Source organism: Diadema antillarum, unplaced genomic scaffold (genome assembly GCF_040938485.1).
Source record: "Diadema antillarum isolate AM-2024a unplaced genomic scaffold, OU_Dant_1.0 seq00000119_RagTag, whole genome shotgun sequence".
In the NCBI taxonomy this organism is placed as follows: domain Eukaryota; kingdom Metazoa; phylum Echinodermata; class Echinoidea; order Diadematoida; family Diadematidae; genus Diadema; species Diadema antillarum.
Window position 1 is genome coordinate 1,632,105 of NW_027271200.1, and position 25,680 is coordinate 1,657,784.

The 25,680-nt window shown below is 39.6% G+C and overlaps 1 protein-coding gene and 1 pseudogene across 1 annotated transcript in view; both read left to right on the forward strand.

Moving 5' to 3' along the window:
- The first annotated feature begins 385 nt into the window (after window positions 1–385).
- LOC139727132 (uncharacterized) lies at window positions 386–8,250 on the forward strand (annotated as a pseudogene).
- Window positions 8,251–12,620: 4,370 nt separating this feature from the next.
- LOC139727097 (pituitary homeobox 3-like) overlaps window positions 12,621–25,680 on the forward strand; it is a 55,095-nt gene continuing 42,035 nt past the window's right edge. The window contains exon 1 of the mRNA XM_071638077.1: window positions 12,621–13,094. Within this exon, the coding sequence (XP_071494178.1) occupies window positions 12,899–13,094 (196 nt within the window). The 5' untranslated portion in view covers window positions 12,621–12,898. The remainder of the gene's footprint in view (window positions 13,095–25,680) is intronic.

Consider the following 25,680-nt stretch of genomic DNA (forward strand, 5'->3'; position numbering starts at 1 on the left):
TCCGCTTTCTTCTACACCCGTATGTTTGTCATAATTCTTCAAACTAAGTGAAGGTTGAGCTGCTTTGAAACTATAAATAAATTATGATTTATTTGGTGTGGTCAACATAATTATTATCAAAGTCACAGCATAGCATGAAGGCATAAACGCATCGAAGTCCTAGGTGAGTATCGTCTGTGAGACGTTTTCATATTGATTTGATTTTGTAATATCATTTTCCAAGAAATTGGTGCACATTCGTTGGCATCTTTTTTCAGATGTATTTTGATATTGTTGAGCAGTTCTGAGGCTTATAGAAAAAGACTGCTCTGCAATCTTTGACATCTATTGTCTCATTTCATTTTGCTCTTTATAATTTTTCTCTTATCATCGCAGATAGCGCAACATGTACCATCATCCTTTCGGCTCCGATCATGCCGCCGTTCCAAGAATCAGCGACAACACTCTCCCGTTCGGCCTCGGACTCGGAGTGCTTGGATCGAAACTCACGCCGCCGTCGACCACGTCGTCCGATCCACTCGCCAGCCATGACGACATGGCTCACCATCCGTCGTCACATCGCCAACCGATGTCGCCCGAGAGCGCCAGCGGCGACATGATGTTGCCAGAATCGGCGGCCAGCGGCATCCCGCGATCGGCAGTGGCGGCAGTGGAGGTGGAGCTGGGCATCCTCCACCCAGCTTGGGCATGGGTGGACAGCTGGTTGCTGGCTTGCACAACCCGACGGACCGTTCGATGACATCGGAAATGGATGGCCTCGGATCGCCTGCTCCACGGACGGCCATGGGATCACTCGGGTGCGATGAAACAGCGCCATCTCCAGGCGGAATGAGAGATGATCCCGACAACGTGATTCTTGACGATAATGTCGACGATGGAAAAGGTAAGGGAACTTTATCAAGGTCTTGCCGGACTAGAAGTATGTGTGTGTGTCGGGGGGGGGGGGGGGGGCTGCAGTAAAACTCTCTTGAATTAGAGCCTTGTGCCGAGGTATTGATCTTGACCGGACGGATGGACAACGTGCTAATTTTTACCTGTCCTTTAATTTAAAAAAACAACAACTATCAGATAACTGCTAAATATTGTATTGCAAAACTAATATGTCGGCATTGCGCGTTGCAATGAGATATTTTCGTTTGCAAAATCCTAACACGAAAATAAATCATTCGTGTTCAATTTTTGTTTAACTTAATTCCAAAATTAGTTAGTGACGTGTTCCCTGAATTAAGAACAATGAGCCTGCACAAGGAGCATGCTATCTACGCAGACCTAACGAGACCTATGAGAACATAGTATAAGAATGTTTAATGTAGGGCTCATTCAGACTGTAGTACCGCTACATACCTGGTCAAGTGGCATCGTTATAGCCCTATTCAATCTCAACTGACGCGCATCTTGACAATACCGAAACGCCTGCAGAAAAAGTATGATAGCCAACGAGAGAGGGCGTACAATAGGCTGTGAAATCAAGACTTCGTGCTCAGTGCTTCGAGACGAGAAGGTCGTTCGCACTGGACACGAACGTGCATGAAGTATACGTGCAGTTTTACCTATTTTTGTAGTAGCTCCTTGTCTGGTCTATGTCACCTCATCCCATTCAATGATCGTTGTTGCAAAGTCGCCAAAAAAGCTCTCTAATGGTCCGAAGTTTTAGAACATTCAATAGAGCTGATACTTGAAACTCCTGTGTGAGGGCAGTGTTGTGTGTTAAACCACTGTTCTTTCAATATGAAGCTGTAATTTCTCCAGGTTTTGCAATATATTTTATCATAATTTTAGCAACGCAAGCACAGAAAGATGGATGAAGTTCTAGAGATCTCCTAAAGATAATTCCCCATGGTATGGCAGCCAACAATTCAATTACTTCAAAATTATGCTGTTGCTTGTTGCATTGTCGTCATCGGTACAGTGCACACCGTCACAAGCGGAGAACAATAACTGATTCTAGTTTCAAATGAGTTCGGAGGAACGCGACGGTTTGCATTGTCTCTTCATGTTATTAAAGTTGCAGGCAATCTGAGCATTTTTATGATGACGTAACACCACAGATTTCTGTCTTTATACAGTGGCGGATGGGGGGGGGACGCATCGGGTGCACCCCCTTTATTTTTTGTTAAAACAAAAGAAATAAAAAGAAAAAATGGGGGGGGGAAGGAGTGGGTGTGCCCCTTTAATTTTGTAAAGGCATCCCCTCTTTACGGAATTCCTGGATCCGCCCCTGTGATATGTCGTCAAAACCACTGGTTAGTAGTTCGGCCGTAATTTGGCTTTAAATGCCAGTCACTGCGGCACTGTAGTTTTGCCGCGTTTTATTTCATTTCAAGGAATTATTCCCAACATCTTACAATTCTACACGCAACATTTTCTCAGAGCCCCACCCCCACCATAAACGGTGCCCGTTTGACCCAATCATCAAGGAGTTATAGCGGACGCACGTTCCATAAATTAACTCAAAATAACGACTTAAAGCGATACACACCGTATCATTACTTTCTGGCTTCTGATGAACACTTCTCCGCGAGAAATGGAATTCTGCTACCGTGATCAGATGAAAGAAGGGACATCATAAGACTTCAAAGAAAGAAAGAAAAAACCCTAATTTTAAGAAAGAGATATTCAAGCAGGACCACTGCTGAGTACCGCATGATAATTCTTATGACGTCCTTTTTCTAAACGCTGATATTGGCATGGAAGGCACACGGAAATTAATCGACTACCTGTACTGTAGGGAATTTTCTTACAGAAAGTACAAAAAAAAAAATCGCATAAGTTTGCTACATGAGGTGTCGTTCGAAGCCAAAGTAGGCGATTACTTCTCATAGAGCTGCTAACACCATTCTAGTGGTAAACCGTTAATTCGAAATAAAGTCAGCCGCTTTGTACAGTTTACGTTCTCTATTTTCGGAGAATGTAAAAAAAAAATAAACTAAAAAGAAAGGAAAATGTAATTCCGTCTTTAACAAAGGGTACTCAATTGCTGCATCACTGTCCTTGAATACATCAAATACAAAAGTATGTGTGCCGATGCGAGGTGAGGTGGCACCGTTTTTATAAGGAGTGCGGCTTGAAAAATGATTATCCGCTTACATAACGCGGCAAAGCGGATACCACCCGCGGCTCAAGAATTGTTTAGTCTTCTATAAACAGAAGTTTTAAACCCAAATTTCGCACTTTTGGGGCCAATCGGTTATTCACAGTGCATTCTGAGTTTTACTGAGGCCTTTTCAGGGAGCTCGAATGGTTGATATCGCGTGCGTGTGTAGCGTTAGCAAAACATTGGTATAGATCTCATGTGTCTCGAATTAAGTGCGGAGTGTCATGATTATTCATTAGCTCAATGTGAAGTAGGATAAGATGGCAACATAGACGACCAGAAGAGACAGACACACAGAGGTAAAGCAGCAGGTACACTGATCTTTTTACTTGTTTATTCATGGATTTGGGTTTTGCAATTGCGATTTGGGGGAATGGATGTTAATGGAGGAAGAATCTTCTCCGGGCTTTATCCCTCGTCAACATCATGGTCATCAGAGAAGACGCAGATGGACCTGGTCGACTGTTCTCTCACGAAAGCACGAGCAGCGTGACCGCCGGAGCACATGGACTGAGTCCTAGACTAGCGATTTACGAACGTTTAAAAGGGAGGGGACATATACGAACATAACTTATCCTCTCCAAATACACCCCTGATCATAAACCTGTAATTTGCTTCAAAGCCTGACACGCTGCGCTCTCTCTGACCACCGGATTTTTATTGGCATATAAGCTGTCACGTCCGTCAAAGGGGAAAAAGAAACGTGGAATGATCGTGTTCCAACTCATTGTTAGACAATTTGGCACCGACACCAACATTACTAAGCAAGGCTCTCACTAGGAACGCAGTCCTACTGTTACAATGGCGCATCGCTGCACTCACCTTCATACTCCGGCGTCATCGCCTGGAAAATGCGGCAATGGTAAGCTTTTCATATATGGTTAAAGTAGAAAAAAAAAACTTGAGATGAATAGGAGGAATCAGTGGTAACTTTACTCCGCCAGTGTTTTAAGGCGTTCCACATCCCGTTCTGTTCGGCACGAAACTTCTGCATGCCTCTTATCAATCGATCGTCTGAGCTTCCAATGCGCGCGAAAGTGATGTGTGACCAAGGAGGTAGTGTTCACTAGTACCTCCTTGGAGTTACAAATTTCTTGCATTAGTGTACTATGCAACATGTCCAGCATTGGCAATACCCGAACATTGCGTAAAATTGAAGGGATGCTGGAGAACTAGATGTAAGAAAAGGGCGGCGCGCGGCGGGAGCTGGAAGAGGAGAGACATGCAGCCAGAAATACTGAGTAGTATACTGACAAAAAACACAAATTCAAAATGTTGTTGAAGAACGTAAGAGTAAGGACCGTCGACCATGGAGCCATTACCATGACTACTTCCTTTTATTTTCGTCTCCGGTATCAATACTTTCATGCAGGTGTTAATTGTCTTCCTCATGATTACAAGTGTATGTGTGTGTGAATACAGCTGACGAAAAATTTCTAAGCTCTGACGTATCCTATACTCCTGTAATATCTTCGCTTTCATGATAAATGTCAACAGTTGTACTCCATAACATCGTACTAATATGCTCAAAGCGTAGTCTGTGCAGGGAGGGTCTCACCTCCCTGGTCTGCTAGGTCTCCTCGTTCGAATGGCGTGATAATTTTGACATCAGCCCGCTAGAGTTCTTTCGTACTTGTCCTATCGTACTTGTCATGACATAAAGCACAACAACAACAACATTAGCAATAGCAACAAGAAAAACCAAAAGAGATAGTATGGCGAAATGAGAGGAGATACCCCCTAAATTTTATCGGACACCGTAGTGGCGTAATTATGTTTGTGAGATTATTTGCCCTTTACTTTCAATACATTGTCGTCTGAAGCTCGTCAGCATTTAGATATAGAGATTCCTGATTAGTATGAGCTGTGTTATGATGGGTATAATTGGTTCTATTTTGGTCCAAAAGGTTGGCTGATTTGTACAGAAAATGTTTGTTAGGTTGTAAGTCTAACTCAGAGAGCTACAAAACAATGTATAGTCATCGATGCGCCAGGAAATATCTGCAAATATGCTTTGTATCTGCCTGTTGTCCAGTCCATCAATCAATCAATCTATCTATCCATCTATCTATCTATCTACCCATCTATCTATCTATCTATCTATCTATCTATCTATCTATCTATCTATCTATCTATCTATACATACATACATACATACATACATATATACATACATAGGCCTACATATGCATGTAGCTCTACATATCTGTTTATTTGTTAATTCATACATGTAGGCCTATACAGTATATCGGTATGTATCTATTTATTACTGTTTACTTATCTATATTTTCATCTATCTATTTCTGTCTACCTATCTAGCCATGTATTCATCTATATATTCATAGTTTTGTATAAATCATCTAACTACATTTCCATTTATCTGTCTATAGAGCTATCTTCTCATGTATTTATCTTTCTACGAATTATTAACTACTAATGACTTAATATTTATCTTCTAACCTGCATCTTTTTTCTTATTTATCTATCATTTTTTATTTATATTTCTCTCTAACACTGTTTACTTTAGTATGTTTATCTACTCATACTTTCCCCTGTCTTTCCATCTTTTTGTCAATCAGAATATTTGGGAACCTATTTTTACCTTCAATATGCCTCATGCGTGTATTGCAGTACACGTTAGGAGAGCGTGTCGAGTGTGTAGCGATCGGATGTAGCCATTGTTTTGGACGGTGTAGTTGTTTGAATTACTCATAATAGCCTAATTAATGAGATTAAGTGTGACTGGGATTGCTCTAGCGTAGGTGGCGTGATTGAATTGACAACCATTTCGGCACATCAAACAGGGCGGGGACGCCAGGGTACCAAGGACATGGAACTCCCGTAGATCGTGAGTAATGAAAAAAACTAGTGAACGAGAAACTTCGTTGCCGTGTTCCATCCAGGCCAAACATGTATTTGAGTGACGGCTGTCTCATTTGCCAATCATGTCAAGACCTGTTGCGGCTGTAGAAGTGCTCCTTCTCAGCTAATTCATTTTTGCATATTTTTTGTATTGCCCTCTTTCTGACTTGGCTGGCAAGAAACACCCTTTCACATAATTATGATGAATAGACATATTATAAAAAAAGGTGGTAGGAATGGTATAGCACTCAATCAGACAGAAACATTAACATCAAGCTATCAAGGTGATACACGACAACACGTTGGGTTAGATATTTGTGCATCTATATCATTAAACTGATAGGCGCAATTACGTACGGCGTCTTGAAGGCGCCTTGAGTTCCTATTATATGCATAGCCAAAAAATGACTACAGTAATGCTAATGGTGGGATGGAGGCCATTTAAGATCATCAGGTTCCCGTAAGAAATGGAAATGAGGAATGACAGTTTTGAGTGTTGACAAAGTTCTTTGATGTAAAAAAAAACAAACAAACCCAGAAATGAAACTCCGATTTCCATATTGACTAATAGGAAGTGGACGAAAATTCAATAATTTTCTTTGGCAAGTGGGGGTCTGAGTTTGATCAATCTTTAGACACAGCCTGTGTGATGATGTGTACCACAGGTGTGGAAATTGCGAGGAATTAAAGAAGGCGTGAATATATTGGTGAAGGGTATGTAACTGTTCTGTTGATTTGTAGGCCTAGATATCAAAACGCTTATAGATACGCTTTAAAAAAGATGGTAATATTGGTTACTTTGATCCCTCTGTGTATTCGTGTATTGGCAGTCGCATCACTTCTTCCTAAAGTTGATGCTGCTGTTTTCTCTTCACGCACTAGAATCAAACGTGAATTCTTGCGCCAAGAGATGGGGAGAAACGGATTGAGTTGACAAGCTTTCTTACTGGCATGTTCGCCAAAATTCCCTCAAATGAAACAAATTGCGACGAAAGAAATAACGAATAAAGCACTACACAATTGTTAATCCTTTAAACTAGTCGGAAAGTTGTCAAATCACGAAAGTAGTCAAATCATGCATGCAATTCATTGCTGAGATGAATAACAACAGGAATGTGGAGAATCCTGAATGACGCATTCAGAAAAGGGATACTCAGAATTTTCCAATCTTGTGTGTGATCACCATTCTCTTCCTCTCGATTGCCGTAGGAAGTGAAATTGTTATTTGAAATCATGTTCGAACAATTAGCAGAACGAGAGACAAAAAGGACGATAAGGTTGACATGGTTGATGGGTTTGATAGGAAAGCGAGCAGCTGTCGTGTGTACTGATATACGAGAGAGTGGACGCCCAACAAGCAGCGCAACACACACACACACACGCACGCACTTTTTCTTTCTCTCGTTATTTTTTTCTTGAAGTTTAACTTTAGTCTTGATTTTCTGCTGGTCGTGTGGCGGTAGATCATTAAACGACATCCACATCTGCATATGGCGTGCTCGCAAGCATAATTGGGATCAAGTAAGGTGTGGTGGAAAACTCTAAAAATAATGTCCACCACTTTTTGCCCTTACATCACGGGAGGGATCAGCGCCTTCGCATGCAGAGGAAATCAATTTTTGGGACGAGCCATTTTGGAGCACTCGTGTGTGACCTATGACGGCTGGGGCAGAGTCATCACATGACCCCGTCTTTTTTGTATTAAAGACTGACACAACAAATTTCCAATGTGTCCGAATCTCGTTCGTAGAATTGAAAATAAATGTGTAACAGAAATTTCTCTGTGGATAGAACAGTTCACAGTGAACTTGAAGTGTGCCACCCTGAAGGGTTCTCTCGTCAGTCAGGAGGCAAAAAAGCAAACAGACAAAAACAAAACATAATAAAACACAAAAGACGAAGAAATCAGGTCCAGTAGCTATGAAAGTTGAATAATGACGTTTCGGTAGGCCTCTCTTCTCCCCACCCATATAACAAACCGCTGTTTGTCAACATTTCGAAGCCCCTTTAAACTTTTATACTTGGTAGGAAGGACATTCTTAATTCTACTTTCTCCTCAACAGGAAGAAGAAGTTGGATTATCAAGAACTAACGAAACGTTTGGTTTTGACCAGACAGTGATGTGCGACCCGGAAGTGGTCTACCTCCACCTCCAAATCCGTAACGTGACTTCCGCCATCGAGACCATCAAGGGCAAGGCGTTGTGGAGAGTTGCTATAGAGCGGTATGGAAACAAAATTTCCGTCTCACAGAGAGCGCACGTTAGTGGGTTTGCGAGAGAGAGAAGTTCTTAGATTTTTGATAAAAATTAATGAAACAATAAGATGAAAATCAAGGCAATAGTATCAAACAATAAGCGGAATTGAACGAGCAGCATACAAAGTATTGAACATTTGCATTATCGTATATGTCATCGAATACGACGCGCCATGAGCATTTTTGATTCGCTACCTTTTGAGCACAGAGTGACGTCAATTCCACCAAATTTTCAAACACTTGCAGTTTGCAATTCGTTGGGATCTGTTTTGTATTCTTCTTCTTTTTTTTCTGTTCTTTAAAACAACAACAACATTTTTTTTTTTTCTGGTGGGGGGGGGGGGGTGTTCTGTGCAGTGGGTTAAAATGTGCCCCTCATTACCATAAGTAAAACTTGTCATTGTCATTATGCTATATATCAAGTTAGAAAAGGAAGACAATCCAGCATTCTAAACTGAAAAAAAAAATAACAAAGGCAATTTTTTTCATTATTTTTTTTACACCCATTGTCATCCTCTTCTCAACTAGTGAGACGTTTTTCAGTTTTGCGAGTACGTGATAATGGAAGAGCCACAGCTTGTGCCAGTTACCAAGTTTGATGGTTGACACACAATTGTCTTACTTTTGATTGATGGTAGAAGCAGAATACACCATTTGAAAATAACGTCAAACTAAATGGACAAGTCCCCTCCAGTAACTGTACTTCCTCGGAAAAAAAGTACCCTTTTCAATTTCCTCATTAGAAGTCAAATGTATATTATTTTATCCGTGGCTGGTTTTACTATGCTTCGCTTGGAATGCGGCGATTTTATTTTTGTTATTTGGACAAGTCTTGTCGGTACAGAACCCACCAGAGAGCCGTTGCGGTGAGTGAATTGCCTCTCCCAGCAATCGCAGCACTCGGGGCCCAATTCACAATCTAAAATTCATACCGTACATAATACATACATACATACATACATATACCCAGATATACCTGAGCATTCCAGTCTGTCAAGAACAAACATAAAACCTACGATATGGAATATAACATATATCATTATGCACATACATGTATTTGAACATTTATTCACTCAGTTATACATCCATGTATTCATGTATTCATGTCATTCATTCATTCATTCATTCATTCATTCATTCATTCATTTATCCTTTCATTCATTCATTCATTCATTCATTCATTCATTCATTCATTCATTCATTCATTCATTCTTTCATTCATTCATTCATTCATTCATTCATTTTTAGCTGCATTTCAAGATGAATCTTCTTCTCGTCGTCTGCGCTAAATAAAAAAAAAGAAACTGAAATGATTATTATTATTTGTAGATGTTATTAACCTCCACTTTTGGATTGGGATCTGTCAATACTCTCCAGCAGCTCTCTTCGAAATATGGAATTGACTAGTTCATTAGAAGACTGTTATTTCATCATACAATAAGCAATCACATCATTATCTTCATCCTTCGCTTCTCCTCTTCCATTCCATCTTCATCATCATCCGTTTTTCCTCCTCACTCTTCTTCTTCTCCTCCTCCTCCTCCTTCTCCTTCTCCTTATTCTCCATCTCCTCTTTTTTCTCTTCATTCTTCTCTTTTTCCTCCTCCTCCATCTCATCTTCTTCCTCTTCCTTCTCCACCGTCTTCTTCTTCCCCTCCCCTCCTCCTTCTCCTCATTTTCCTTTTACATCTCCATCTCTTTCTTCTTATTATCATCGTGGGGGCGCTGTGGCCTAGTGGATAAGAATCTTGCCTTCCAGTCGAGGACCCGAGTTTGAATCCCTCTCAGTGCTTACGTCCCTTGACAAGATGTGTGTCCCTCTTCATCCTGGTGTATAAATTGGTATACGTGACAACGCTGGGGTAATAAGAATGGCAGGGCCCTCTGGAAGAGCAGTGACAACACTGAAGTGGCTACCCTGGATAAAGAAGACAGCACTACTAGAATGTTATTATCATCCTCCTCTTCCTCTTCTTTCTCCTCCTGCTCCTGCTCCTCATCTTCCTCTTCCTCCTCCTCCTCCTCCTCCTCCTCCACCTCCTTATTTCTCCCACCACTTGTGTCTTCTTGTATTTTCTACTTGTTCATCTTTTCTCCTTGCCCGTCACCTCTGCCTTCTTGGACGATTTCACTCACATTATTATAATCCTCTTCTTGTCCCTCACAAATCTGAAACATGCTTACCGGTAAATTCTCCTCATCTCTACACCCTGATGCCATGGAGCTAGCGAAATGCTGATACACTGACGCTATCGTGCCTATACATCAACCCGCTGCTCACCCCTCTCTAGACCATGGACACTGGTTGACGATTAGGTCTCCTTTGGTGATGACACTAGTCATCCGCAACCCTAACTTTCCTTTCTCAGCGTCATTCCCGCCGTCAATTACAATTCTCGTCATTCTTCTGTTCTCAGGCTCCTGTTTCTCCTCCGTTCTCTAACAATGTTATCATTACTATTGTCTTGTACAATTATCATTTTTGTACCACAACTAATATTGTTATTATCAATATCATAATCATCAATATTATTACACCACCAATATGTTATTAATAAACATATCATTAATATTATTAGATCATAATTGTTAAAGTGTCATAGATAGTATTGTTGTTATCATCATCATCAGCATCATCATCATCATCGTCATCATCGTCATCATCATCATCATCATCATCATCATCATCATCGTCGCCATCATCATCATCATAGTTATTACAATAACTACAACTTCTGTTAAACTATAAGAGTAGGACTCTTTCCACCTACCACTGTTTTTTAGATAGGTACCTACATATTATTATGTCAGTCATGCTAGAAAGGAAATTGAATCCAGAACCTCTTGTGCCAGGCGACGCGTGTTCACCGTGTGTTCACCATCATACCACCACGTTACCAGGGTATTCCTCACTATATTCCTGCGATGAATAGGGCAATACATTTTCAACAATAACAATAACTTATTGAAAGACTCGTGGATGTAGTCAACCTTAGTTGGAGATACTTTTCTGTCATTATTGTATTCATCAGTTGTACAAAGTCAAAAGAATTTTAAGGTTTTGATTCCGAGAGGGTTGACACCAGGGCCTCATTTCATAAGATATGTTAGGATAGTAACTCTTGCTGGAATGGCAACTTCCCATAGCAACAGTCAATCAAGAAGCTTGATTCTTTTCGTTTCCATGGCAACTACCATTCCAGCAAGAGTTGCTATCCTTTCACCTGCATGTTTATGAAATGGTGCCCTGATAGTATCATCAGTGTGCTGAAGCTGCGCTGATGTAGGGATGAGCATTCCATGTGCATATGAATAGCGTTTCACCACCATAGACCAAACAATTTATTCCTGTGATACACTGGGCGGAGTTATCATTTTTTTTTTAAATGAAAGAAAATATCTTGCAATTTGTAGATAAACAGATGACTTAATTCTGAGATCAGTTTATATAATCCACTGACGTGTGTGATTTTAAAAACCTGAGTATATTCCTGATAACTATTAATATTCACTTTGAGTTTGTTTGCAAGGGGAACTGATTATGTTACAATGGGGAGAAACAGCGACCTCTCAAATATCTTCTTATGCTTCTCTGAGCTAAGTTATTGTTAGCACCGACGTTTAGTATTATTATGTTCTTTTTTTGTCAAAGGCAGCAACAGGTATCATGGAGTTCCTTGACGTATATTATGTTTTTACGGAGTATCTTTTCGGTGTGAATGGATTCTTTGGTCCATTTATTTTCATCTTTCCTCCATCCCTGCCTTTTCTGGTCCCCGACGACATTTTCCTCGGGTCCTGTGTACTTTCCACCCGCCGCAGTGCTCCGTCAGAGGTGTATGGACTTGCTGATTGACGAAACTTGGTCCTCAGTGCACGACACGACCCCTCCTCCCCTTTTTCGATGTCTTGGAGGAGGGGTGGGGTCGAGCTTTCATCCGTCTATAACTTCGTGCTCAGAAAGGAAAAAAGGGAGGTTGGCGTAAAGAAACAAGTCATTATGCAGGTCAGCCTAAAGAATTCCTTTGATTGGTGGAACGCCGCCCACCATATCTGCCCAGTGCGCGTGCGCAATGACTCCTTGACACAGCAACTCTTTTGCTCTTACTCTTTCTCGCTCTCACCGTCTCTTTCCCCGTCTCTCTCTCTTCTTTTTCTGTATTCCGGTCTCCCCCATGTCCTTACACATACGCACACGTAATGTTTGTGTACAACGAGTGTATGAACACGTCCAGGGTTGGTTTTATTACATCGACGATAATAAATTAGCACTGATAGCCTTAATACCATTCATAAATTTATTGCGAGTTCCAAATTTGTGAGTGGCTAGTCAGGGTAATCTAGCGTTTATACTCTGACTTAACAACTGTTCTAAATCAGTGGAAACTGTCGGCTTGCAAGTGTTATGCATATAATCATGTTATTTGGACTGGTTAAGCTTGCTAAGTCTTTGCGTTGACTTTTTTTCCTACGGCTAGCGAGGGAGCCCTGTCCGCGTAACAAGCGGGCCCGAGCCTAGCTCGCCTGCTGGATTTCGCCGTAAATCCAAGAGGATTTCGCTCCGAGGATAAACGTACGGGTGTGTCGGGTCCCCACTCTAACCCGGAGTTAATCCATCCCGGATTTTCAGAAAGTTAAGAGAAAAATAAGGAAAAGGTAGGGGAATATCTTGACTCGCTGGAGGACATGGATTCCGTACCTGGGCCATTGTCGACTCTGGAGGACTTAGTCGGTGCAGGAATACCCGGCGAAGGGAGTGCAGCGCTCGTTGGGATGAGCGCACGATTCGGCTGTCACTCGGCCGACACTGCCCCAGCCCCGGGAGGCTATGCCATGGGCTCGGCGGTCAATAACATTCTAGCCGCGAATAACAACGGAATGGGTACGTGTTTCATTCTTCATTTTCTCTACCTTTTCACCCTAGACAAAAATAAGGTCAAATTGTCGTGTAAACTAAACTTGTACCTTCTTGACCTGTATGCTACGTGCAGACTGTATCCGTAATATCAGACAATCATGATTGTTACGTCTCCCAAGGCATTTGAGAATTAAGATAGATATATAGTGAGATACCTATCGTATAAATCACCCAGCAGCTCCCGGTAACACGTTACGTCCACAGTACGGATTTCTCGCTGACCGAGAGTGACGTGTGTAAAGGTGCTCTGATGTCTCCACACAGTTGATGATATGAACCGATATTATCACCTGTACGTTGTTTTGGTTACAGTATCCATAATCATACTATATTATGCCACCCAGCATGGGCACCAGTCAGGGTTTATGGGGGGGGGGGGGATTCATTATACCCTTTGCATATTATTTATTTGAAATTTTGTCTCCCTTTACTGCCCGCCAAACTGCGAAATCCTCCCAAAATGATGAGAAATACATTCCCTCCAATCACTGGCAATCCGTGATTGTTGCTTTTTCAACCTGTCATGTGTTCCATGTAAAAGTTATGCACCTGTGGTAACTAAAGTAGCCATCAAGACATGAAAGTATCATTGAGGCTTTCAAAGTTATTGTCTTATTTTGCCGTGAAAGTTGTATAAGTGAAAGTGATAATGCAGTCGACATTAGCCTATTCAAAATCAGCCCTGATAATGGTAACATATTCAATGCAAAATATTTTTGTTGTGATTTGATATTGTGAAGTGCAGTGATAGAAAGTTTAGATTAAAGAAAAATAAGTATATGGATGTCTGATAAGTCTTCAGGTTTATTCTTTTATTCATGTGAGAACTCAGCCAGCTAAGTTTCATTCGGAAGAGTATCTCGAAACAGCGTCAAGAATAGACAATTTTATTCGAGATCGTAGCAATACATACACAATTATGTACAATTGCAAGGCATGCCAGGCACTAACCTGTGTCTCGTGATATGACCTTAGAACGTTGCTATCACTTCTGTCGTAATTTTTGCCTAATTACGGCAGACGGCGTCTAGAAACAAAGCTGGGTCACGTGACTATTAGTCATTCTAGCGTCAGTCCAATCACTTTCACTCTTTGCGCCAAGATTACTCACCTGAGATCCCTCTATAAGTTCCCCTGATATTATTCAGACGCCATGGTGTCAAAATAGCGACGAATCCGATGATATTCTTTTGATAAAATCCCTTGTGTATCATAAACTTGTATTTCTTTAAACCACAGTCAGAACGGAAGAGTGATGTTTAGTACGTGTAAACATGTTTTTTTTTTTTTTCACAAGCACTCTCAAGAAAAATGAGAAATTGGAAGAAAAAATATACGCGACTAGAAAAGAAAATGATTTCCGTCTCATCATTGTTCATGTCCGGAAGGCTGTGTTTTCTGTGTCTTTTGTCGCTCACTGTGCAAGTTTTGTGGAAAGGACTTGCTATCGGGTCTATACCTCACTGCGACATGTTGAACTCTGCGTATAAGCTTACATAAAACTCGAAATTTTCATACGACTAAATGGAGCTGGTATATATATACACGCTTCTTTTCAGGGTTGAATGTCCCTCCTGGAGGCAACCACGTGCGTTTTGACCTATACGTAATAATTCAAACGCTCTTTGAAACTCTAGAAAGTAGTAGGAGATATTAACAATTGCTACTCGAGGAATAAAAAAAAGCTTATTTGAACTGAATTTTCTCTTATTTTTTATTCCCCCCGAAATGAGGATAGTCCACTGACTTGACGAGTCACATAACCGAAGTATGTTTTTTTTTTTGTCTCTCCCCTTGTGCCGCATTATATCTATAAGTAAGATGTTGTGTGATGTAATCTTTAAGTATTTTGTGACCACATAGAAGTTTGAACAGGAGGAATCACAGTTTCGGTTTTGGAAATTATAATAATTATAATGATAAAAAATGGTCTGATGCGGTGGCTTCTATTTGTGGCAGTCATACGAAGAAGGTTGGAGATTGGACATGTCAGGTGCTGAACAGAAAACGGCATATCCACACTTTGATATTGACTTATATCTCTTATGCCATTATATATATACAGAAGACGAAAACTTTGCATAAACATTCACTAAAAACATGCTTGAAAATTGTGCCAATCATCGTCGCCTACCACGAACAATATGCTATGAAATCATTTCTCAGATATTTATATCTCTGAGTGATTTCAAATAATATTTCAATCATCATGATTTGCTGCAAATTCTACTTAATAACCTCAACATCCTTTGAAGAAAAAAACAAGTCCCCAAAGAGAAGAAAGGAGGTAAATGACAATTCACAAAAACAAGAAAACAAAAGAAAAACAAGGCAAAATATTGACTCTGATGAAGGGAGAAAAAAATACACAAAACGGATCTTTCTTTTTTTACTCAAGTTTCAGAGGGCAGAACACGTCTCTACCGGACGTGTCACTCAAGACCCGCAAGAAACACACACACGAAAACAGACGCAAACGAGGTGTAATTACACGGTTGGTATTGTATGCAGACGTGCAGAAGATGAGTCCACATACTGACTTTCTCTTGCTGTTGTTGTTTTTTAATCATTTTTCTCTCTCTCTTTTCCTATGAACGGGAAACATTTTGGGGACAACAAAAGCGTAACCAGGAAATGGCCGAAGATATCGGATGGTTGCTTGAGATATAGTCCTTCTATACTGACAGATAACGAAAGAATCATACAGAAATTTATAATAAAAGCGAAAGAGGCCCCGTCTCATAGATACAAGAGCTGTATATTTTGATTTCAGTGGGTGGTGTTTAGACATGATTAAGGAAAAATAAGACGCTTGCTGAGATGAAAGAACCTTTACCCCATCAATAAGGAAACATAAACAAATACACTCCGTTGATTCCCATTCATCACTGCATTGTCTTGTGAAAATGTCTCGCAGGCGTTAACCATCAGTTCACAGCAAACTAACTTTTGTAAACGGAACAGTATTAATACAACGGTGTTGAATTTTCGGGGGGGGGGTGTGCTTGTAGATAGTTGTGGGCATTTTGATTGCGATAAAAATTGATCGTTGTGTAGAATCTATATATTCCTATAACCCTTTACAGCTTATATGAATGAACAGCTAAAGTGAATGCTGAACTTTGTTTTAAGTATCCGAAATTTCTGTCAAAAGCCTGATTCAGTTGTAAATGCCTTGGAATTCACTTCGTCTTTCAAGAAAGAAACTTTTAGATAACATACGAAATATTTGGAAAAATGTTCATGCTATTATATTAGCTCAGAGCGAATGATAATGAGTTTTATCAGTCTCAATTCTGTCAAAACAAAGAAAACCTTTTATAAGATTATATAATGTTGGTTTTCATGGAGAGAGATATATTTTGTGTTTAAAAATAGATAGTAATGTGACGCACGTCATTTTCGCTATATTATGGGACATTCCCAAGATTAAGTATTTTGATTGAGCTTTCTCAGTGTTTCCAGAGATCGATCACGTAGACGGTGGTGTCGTATAGGCCTTTCATATGCCTACACAACGTCAACTTCCCGTCAGTCATCTATCGATCACGCGATCGTCGTTCAAGCACGATATCTAGTGGAAAGATGAAGCGGCAATTAGAGATTCTTCGGTGCCCGAACCGCCGCGATGGGTTCCAGTTGATAGCCGCTCATCATTCGCGCGCGATGACATACGCCGGTTGTCTGCACAACGGCAGTCAGGCTCGTTCCAGAAGTACTTCGAACTTGAACTTCATTTTTTTTCTTTAACCTGGTGGGTCATCCTCCTCCGCAAACACGATTAGCTAAATATTTTCCCACAATTAATTGAAGTCACTCGTACACAGGCAAACGTCTTGAAAGATATGCCAGAGATACCCCCCCCCCCCTTTCCTTCTTCTTTGTACTCATCTAGGAGCTCACCGGAAGCAAACCTAATCGACGTATCAGCCAGAGGGATTATAAAATAACTAAAACACGCAGGAAGTTACAGTCGTGCATCAACTTTTTGCTAAATTTTCCTCTCCAAAATAGTCATAGTCAGTGGCAGCTTTTTATCTTCAAAAAACTATTCATTATGATGTCTCGGAAAACGTGTAGGTAATTTAGCAAATCTTGGTAGAATTCTTTTAAGAGTGTCTGTACTGTTCCTGTGATCATACCGAACTTAGAGATCTCTGGGGTTATGGCGTTGTACCCCGACGAAACTATATCATTGTCTTGCTGGAAAATAAATATTTCGTACCATCTTTCATCACGACTTGCCAACCAAATCGCGTCCAGATTAGCGATGAAAAGCAACCTAAGATGTTAACATGTCTTGGTGTTTGTTATTGAAATTCAAACTTTTACCCATCTCAACTGGCCCGAATTGTTAAAATTGCTTACTTTTTTTCCCTTGGAAATATCTACATGGAAATCTGAAACCTATCTGTTGATAGCTACATGCCTCGATCGAAAAGCACAAATGAAATGCGCATGCGTCAATAGGGTAGATTTTTTTTTTAAAATCTCAACGAAGGTGTTAATATTTGTCAAAAGAGTAACATCATTTGACAGGAACTATAATTCTTATTGATCGAGAATCTTTGAGCAATGATGACGTTTTACTGGCTTTCATGGCAATATCAGTAGTTTACATAAAGACGCATTTAGGTTAGTGGATGAGGAACACAAAGCAGTATATGATTCGAAAGTTATGCCCAACTTATGCCCAAATTGTTTGATTTGTGATACAGCCCTGTCACGCAGAACTATATCCGTTTAATACAAATGGAATACGGACATGAGTGAGAACTACAATTTTAAACATTATTACTGCACGAATAGACGTCTTTTTTGTCCTCCGTTCAATAATGAAAAAATTTAAATCTTCCAAATAAAATTGTGAGACATATGCCATTCATATGACCTCAGGTTAATAATAGTAAATGTACACGCTTGTATCTTAGTGAGTTAAACACATTTTGTGCACAAATATGTTCACATATCAATAGACCATACGTTTGTTTAATTTTCCACAATAAATTATGATTCGCATTCTCAACTTTCCTCCGAGAATTCAGGTTCAGTGTTTGTTTGCTTTTTCACGTTAATTCAGTGACACTCATTGCCAGCAAATATAAATATATATGAGTACAGGTAGCATGCGATTAATTTTAAAATGATAGGGGCACATCTCTAGAAGTAGCAAAAAAAAATGTGACAAATAAATATTGACATTCCACAATAATATGCAGTCAGAGCAAATAGAAATAGAAAACTGAGACGAAGATTGACAAAGACACAGACACAGACACTGACACTGACATAAGCAGACAAAAACAGAAACATAGACTGGGATATACAGATGGAATGAAAGAATCATCGTTTCAATGCCCAGTAATTAAGGAGATGATTTGAATGGAAATTATTTTTCTTCTTAGAATCGGTGAATACCAATTTTTTAAAAAAAATGGTTTTATCAGCTGTATTCATTATGAAATGCACATCACAGCGAAGTGCCTCTGTGCTGCCTTCTTTACCTTACAGCGTTTACACACGGTGTCAATATTAAGATAATCGTGTTATCGGTAATGAGTCCATCGTTGTGAAATTGACAACAATTGTTTATCTACACAGTCACATCGACTTGCAGGTTTATATTTTGTATAGAAACTTCGGGATGACTAAATTTAGTGATGAAAATGGCTTTCTTGCTCAACGAAACCGTATGCATGCCATGGTGGGTGATGAGGAAGCCAGAATCGCTGGCTGGCGATTCAACTCGCACCCTCGCCGCTCCGCACATTCCCTCTCTCGGGCCGGGCTCCCTGACTCTGGTCCGATTTTTCCCCTCCCCACCCGATCGCACTGTAGTCAAATCGGGTGCAACAAGAGAATCGCGTGTACTCTGTCTGAATCCTATACCCGAATGTGGCGGCCCTGGCGACAGAGGAAATTTCGACCACGGTTCAGATTTATCTCCTGGTATTTCTTTCATTCTGTTTTTTTTTTTTTTTGCTCTTGCACATATAAGTTGATAAGGACAGAACATGTTTGAAATATCATAACGATACGCGAAGCTTGCAAGTGCAGTTGAAACTTGAAGTTCTGTCTCGTACTTGCAATGTAGTGGACGACGTACCTGTCAGCCCGTGTCTCAGATGATAGACATTTTCAGATATTTTGTAACATAGATCATATTTGGATGATAGTAATGGTCCATTATGACGTATGATAATGTCACTATAGCCTGCCAACTCGGATTCTTATAACCTTTATCTCGGCAGCGTTTCCAATGAGCAGATTTAGGGGAGGCCTCGTATATCTCTCCACTTATCCCCCTGCCTGTTCTCTACAAAAAGAATTTACTAGTGGGAGTCTGACTGTGACAAAATGTTTCGCCGACTGACTATTCTTCACCACAAGTTAGCATTTCCGTCACTTCCCACGTCGAACTGCGTGATATGAGCTAGAAAAACAATCACAAACAAATGAGGAAGAAAAGAAGAAAAAAAAAAGAGGAGAAAAACGACTGATTTTGTTGTTTCTTCTCCTGAGGCGGGCATGGCAGCACCCAAGACGAACAGTCATCACTCTCCTTCTAACTCACTCCGATGGTCTTGTGGACGCGCGTCCTGATTAGTTTCGATCTGTCTAATCATGAAAGTATCTCCAGAGGACTATAATAGTGTCAAAGTTGTTCTGTTTTTGCTTCCCCATCATTCGTTCTTCTTCTATTTTGTTTGAAGGGGTTGCTTCATGATTTATTGTGTTACGTCTGTTTTATATATATACATATATTTTTTTTTCATAACACATGTTCATCCCACATCTCTCTTCTTTTATTTTTGTTTGCGTATTGCGTTTGTTTTTAATTTGCATGATTTCACCACTTGAAATCCGATACTTCTGCGAGTTAACTAAACACGGATGATACTCTGAGTTGGATGCCCGCTGTCGGGTCGCGCAAGTTTGTAGCGGCCTATTATAGGGCAGAAGAAAAGAAAGTGGCGACGAAGCAGCCTTGACCTGCGCTGCCTTGGCGGGGAGATGAGTCAAGATGTGCTACAAGTTCACATGTTCAAGTACTAGATGGTGGCTGATCAAAGAATGATGATAATGATGTAGAACGATTCCAGGTAACCCAGAGAGATTACCGATCATAATGAATTCAAGTAATAACATGCGTATTTTCTGACGGAAAAAAAGAGAGAAAAGACTTAGTGTTTCTTTGATGTTTGAAAGACGTTTATTCGTTTGATTGTTTGTTTGTTTATTTTTGTATACTCTATTTATAATTGTTGATACGTGATACTTGTCACATAATAATAATTGTACTCAGACTTAATGCTGAATATGTTTTAAAAGATTGGTATCTAAGTAAAAAAAAAATACAACCCAAAGTTTATGAAATGTTCCTCGAGATACAAAATAAAAGCCATCTAACATTGCTTGTAAGACGTTCTGGAAGGAGTATTTCCCACATTTCCATTTATGCTCATGTATTGGTTGGTATACAAAGCACTCTCTTCAAGTAACCCAAATTTGCCAATACATGAGTTATGTGGGGAACATTTTACTTTGTGCATATTAGTAAGTAGTTATCATATTAGCAATGAAGAATCACAGGAAACATCGGACTATATAATATCCTCACACCCTCAGAGCAGATCATCATAATTAGTATTATTATATTATATCTTCGCTGGATTTGAATAGACGAGAATGCACTCCAACTTATAAATAGTACGATACAATGTCATAGATATCAATTCTTCGTCAGTTGGCATCAACTTATCTTGTGAAATAAAAAGTCAATCAAACAAAACACTATAGGAACTGTACTATTGAGTTCTTCACAATATTACGGACTCCGCTGCGAAGAGTATAGGCCTAGATATAGGAGCTCCTTGATTCTCCCAGTTCTCAAACATAGTATTATCCTCTCTTCAAACAGTCACTTCTGGGTTTTAAAAAAATATTGATGATATTATTATCATTTTTTTTTTTGGTTAAATGCGTCGGTGCGCTTCACTGATGAAGATCGTGTGGACGGTGCTCGAAATTGCGTGCTGCTTGTATGGCTTTTCCCCACACTCGTGCTCAAACAATTTTCCCCAAGTTAGCAAATACCGGAGATGGGGGCTTTAGCCTTTCAGTCCTGAAAGGCGGAAATTCCACCTGAACGCCCATTCAGAGACTCATAATTGCTTGATCTCTTGTCTTCTTCCTACGAGACCTCCCCCCTCCCCCTCCTTACCCTTCTCTTCAAACAACCCCATCCCCTTCTATCACCTTCCCATGACTATATAATTATTATAGTACAGACTTATTCCTTGTGCTTTTCTGCCCCAAAACTACAACCTATTATGAATGAAAGTTCAGTCAAATATCCAGTCTTTTACCTCAGGCCTGACGTGACTAGCCTGTGTCATCATGTGTTGTACCCCATAACTTGTAATCCCGGAGGAGTTTCATAATTACTTCATGAGTGTCGTCTGCTTTCTTCATGCCCTTTTTTCCCGCCATTATGAGAAAACAAATAAAAGAATAAAAACAAAACAATAAATCTTCTGTCGCTGAGAGTAGCTTTAAAAAATTCGATGTCGGCCTTCTTAAAGGGGAGAAGTAACCCTACCAAAAACCCCAAATACAAAACTGGTATAGCTCAAAACAGCTAGCCCTGCCAAAAGCAGCAACTAAGGGGAAATTCTTAGAAAAGTTTTTACTTTGTCAAACTGGCATAATTATCATGGTATCTACAATAACTTCCATGACCCTTTTAGGCTATGCTTAACCACATGCTTACTGTTCCTTTTGCCCAATTTTCAACTCTTTTAGATTGTACAGAAGAAAATAATGTCCTTTTTACATGAATTTGCACGCCAGTGTATTGGCAACTTTGTCTTGAAGGGCAATCAAAATCAAAATAACCAGAATTGCTTCGGGGTTTTTCATTCATTCATTCATTCATTCATTTTTTTTTTCCATTTTCAACAGAGACATATGAATATTTTACAGAAATTGAATCCATAGATTACATCACAATACATATTAAAAGATAAGTTTACAGATTATTTCAAGTAAATGGAAATGCTGGAAATGGAGAGGAATGCTAAAAAGCAGTGCTTGTACGGTGCATTCCCCCCCCCCCCCCCACACGTAAAACAACAAATTATATGATTGATATACTGTCATACATAAAGAGCGGAAATACAAAGAAAATAAGATGTTTAAACCAAACAAAGTCGAAACAAACACCCTGGAAAAATCCCTACACTAGCACTACTAGCACGCTGAAATCAATAGAAAATTTTCTTGTTAAATAGGACAAATAAACCAAACAAACAAAAACGAAATGAGCGTAATGTAATTTCCAGACCTGACGTCACAATCTCGTGAGCGAAGCACTTTTGTGAGATGTTAATGTTACTGTATGTAGGTATAGATAGTTGTCTTGACCCATTTCTTTCTACCCCCAGTGTATTTTAGTAACATTTCGATAAAGACGTTTCTCAATATATAGTATTATTATGTGTTGATGAAGGGTAATCAGAATAAGTATCAATCAACTCAGTGTATGGAATGAATTACATTTGTCCAGATTTTGGCCTCGAGAATGACATTTTTTTTTAATAAAGTTTTTTTTCCCCTGTAAAGGAACCAGATACTTCCTTAATGACGACAGCACAAAAGCTCATTATGACTTAATTCAATTTTATAGAATAACGAATGACGACATTCTTGACGTAATGAGTGATGGAAAACTCAAGGTATCATCCTCATTTGGCCAATATACGTCTACGGCTACTGATGGTTGTTATCGGATACGGTGTGATTTGAGGGCGGGCTAAAAGTGAGCAGTCCTGCTCCCAAGAGTTGCGGCGGGTGTGAAGTCTTCACGTCGCCTATCGGAGCGGCGCTGTTTAGAGCAAGTACAACTTGAGTAACAATATACTCGCAGTGCCCATACATATCAGTGACTCAACTTTTCTCTCGTTCTTGAAAAAAAAAAAATCACCCAATCTGACTCGCTGTCTTTCCGTCAGATGACTTAGCAACCCACTTACACAATATTGGCAGTGGTTGTGGGCTGAAACGAACGAAGAAAGCAAAAAAAAAAAAAAAAAAAAAAAAAATGAAGCCAGAGTCCGGTTGATTTCACGGAATCATGATTGTATGTATCTGTGTTTTTTCGGTTCTTCTGAGCCATTTTTCATGGTCGATATGAAAACATACTGCGTCCTCTGTTAATCCGCGTACATCACTTTTTTACTGCTGTATTCCTCGACAAAGGTTTCGAGAATAAGTGAACTCAAGTTTATGCGAATATTAAATCAGTTACATAATTATTGTGCCACTTCTTTACATTGTAGGTGCAAGAAACAAAAATCTTCTTTGACTTTGATAATTTATATATACTGTAAATATCGATAGATAGATAGATAGATAGATAGATAGATAGATGGATACATTAATAAATACATTGATATATATAGGTACTGATAATATCATGATACATTAAACAGTACATTTACCGTATGCGGTACAGGCATTCATCAAAATACGGTCAAAATCGTTTTAATTTATGAATCATACCAAACGGTTTCGTGCTAAGAGAACTTGCTATTGTTGAGATTTCATGGGCAGTTCAAAGACCAGTAGAGATATCTGCAAGGACTAAAGATGATTCAGTTCGAAAGACATGGCGACTTCTTGGGGATATTTGTTTACCACAATGTTATGGAATGTCGTATTCTGGAAAACATTATCACGTGAATTTCCTCTACTATAAAAATTGTCATAATCAGTATTTCTTTGCTTGCATCTCACCAATTAGTCTTTGAGTCTAAAGATTTTTTTGTAATTTCCCCCAAAAGGGGAAGACAACGTCATTATACCGGAGACTATCATTATGAGTTTACACATCTAAAACAATTGTAGAAAATTATGATTTCTCAGAAATTTACAGCGAGTCGGATTTTGTAAAGTAATGCAAAATTCCGCCTATTCTTTGGAAACCACGAAGTAAGGCGACAACATTGTTTCGATCTGTGGCATCTAATTATAAACCTTCAAATAATGCTGTCTAATGTGACAGATTTGTGGAAATGGATCTCGTTTTTTCGCCTTTGTTTGTTGCCTTTCATTTTTCTTTCCCGTCAGACTTTTAAACAATGAAAGCTACCAAATTACAGCCGTCAATATATCCGAGTAATTATCAATGTCTTTTAGCAGACGTGAGATCTAGTGGGATTCTGGCCCCTGTACTTTTTATTAGGTCACGGTCGTGGAACTTTGGGCTTGAATTACCGGGTTTGGCCCGATCATCGCAGCGCGGTGGGGCAACAGATACGGGGAGGAGAGAGAACAAATAATTTGCGGTAGTATTATATGATAATTTGGGCGGGTTTCGCGTTTCAAGTATTGGCAGTTATTTGACATTATTTTAACATATCCGTTGTTGGCATCCTATAGCGACGGAATGATGAGGGAAAGAGAAGATTTGGTCGAATTCCATCCATCCTGTCATGCAGTATGGCTGCGACTATAGCCTATTGACAGATTGCTGCTTGTCACCGAATTATAGACAACAACAACAACATCACAATCTCATCAATGTGAAATCTACACAAACGTGCATTTTTGGTCCAATTTAGTGCTAGTTCTATTATGACACTAGGAATGTTACGCCGGTTCATGTCAACAGACACACTGATATGTTTCTTACTCAATAGTTGAACTCAGATGTTACATACATCGACCTAAGTATGTCAGCCTCTGTCATTACTGTAAATGCTTTCTTAAACCTGCCTGTGAAATAAAACCGAAAGTCTGATTATGGTCATAATGTGTCCATATTCGTGACGAATTCTTTTGAGTTCCGCCAACGCTTTCGATTTCGTTCCAGTCTGTGATTTCTTTAAGTTTATGCTCCAAAATTACACGTTCTGGCGGATACACATGCACTAATGTGCCTTTAAAAACATCGGGATATTGAGATCATGTATGACATGCTAGATATGTTGTGATAAACCTGCGCGGGATCCTCAACAGTTGTCATGACAACGCAATCTCTTTTCCCGCGAAGGCCTACTTTCTCGGTAAAGGACTGCAGCGATTGTCTTATAAGAGAAGGTCATTTAACCACAATGACACATTGCTGATCAAATATTATGAAGCTTCGTAAATTTAGCGCAAACCTTTACAGTGAATGCTGATAGATGAAATGGGAGTCATTCCAAAAAATGTAAGAACATAAATCATTACCACCCTTCCCATTAATTTGATACTTATCTTTTCTCGATGTACCACAGACAATTGCCTTCATGATACCAATCATTGCAAATATGTCATGTTACATGTTTCATAATTTCAACTCTACCTTGACAATTTAGTCTGTGAATTTATCATACGAATATCATATAGATATAAATTGCAATCAATGACCTCAGTACCCATGTTCAAACAATCGATCGGCCGTTCCCATGATTTCTACCCACTTATGGCGCTAAATTCTTGGTTTGAAGGAGGCAGAGAACATGACTGTTTGAGAGGAGTACAAGTTTCTTCCCTTGTAGGAAGG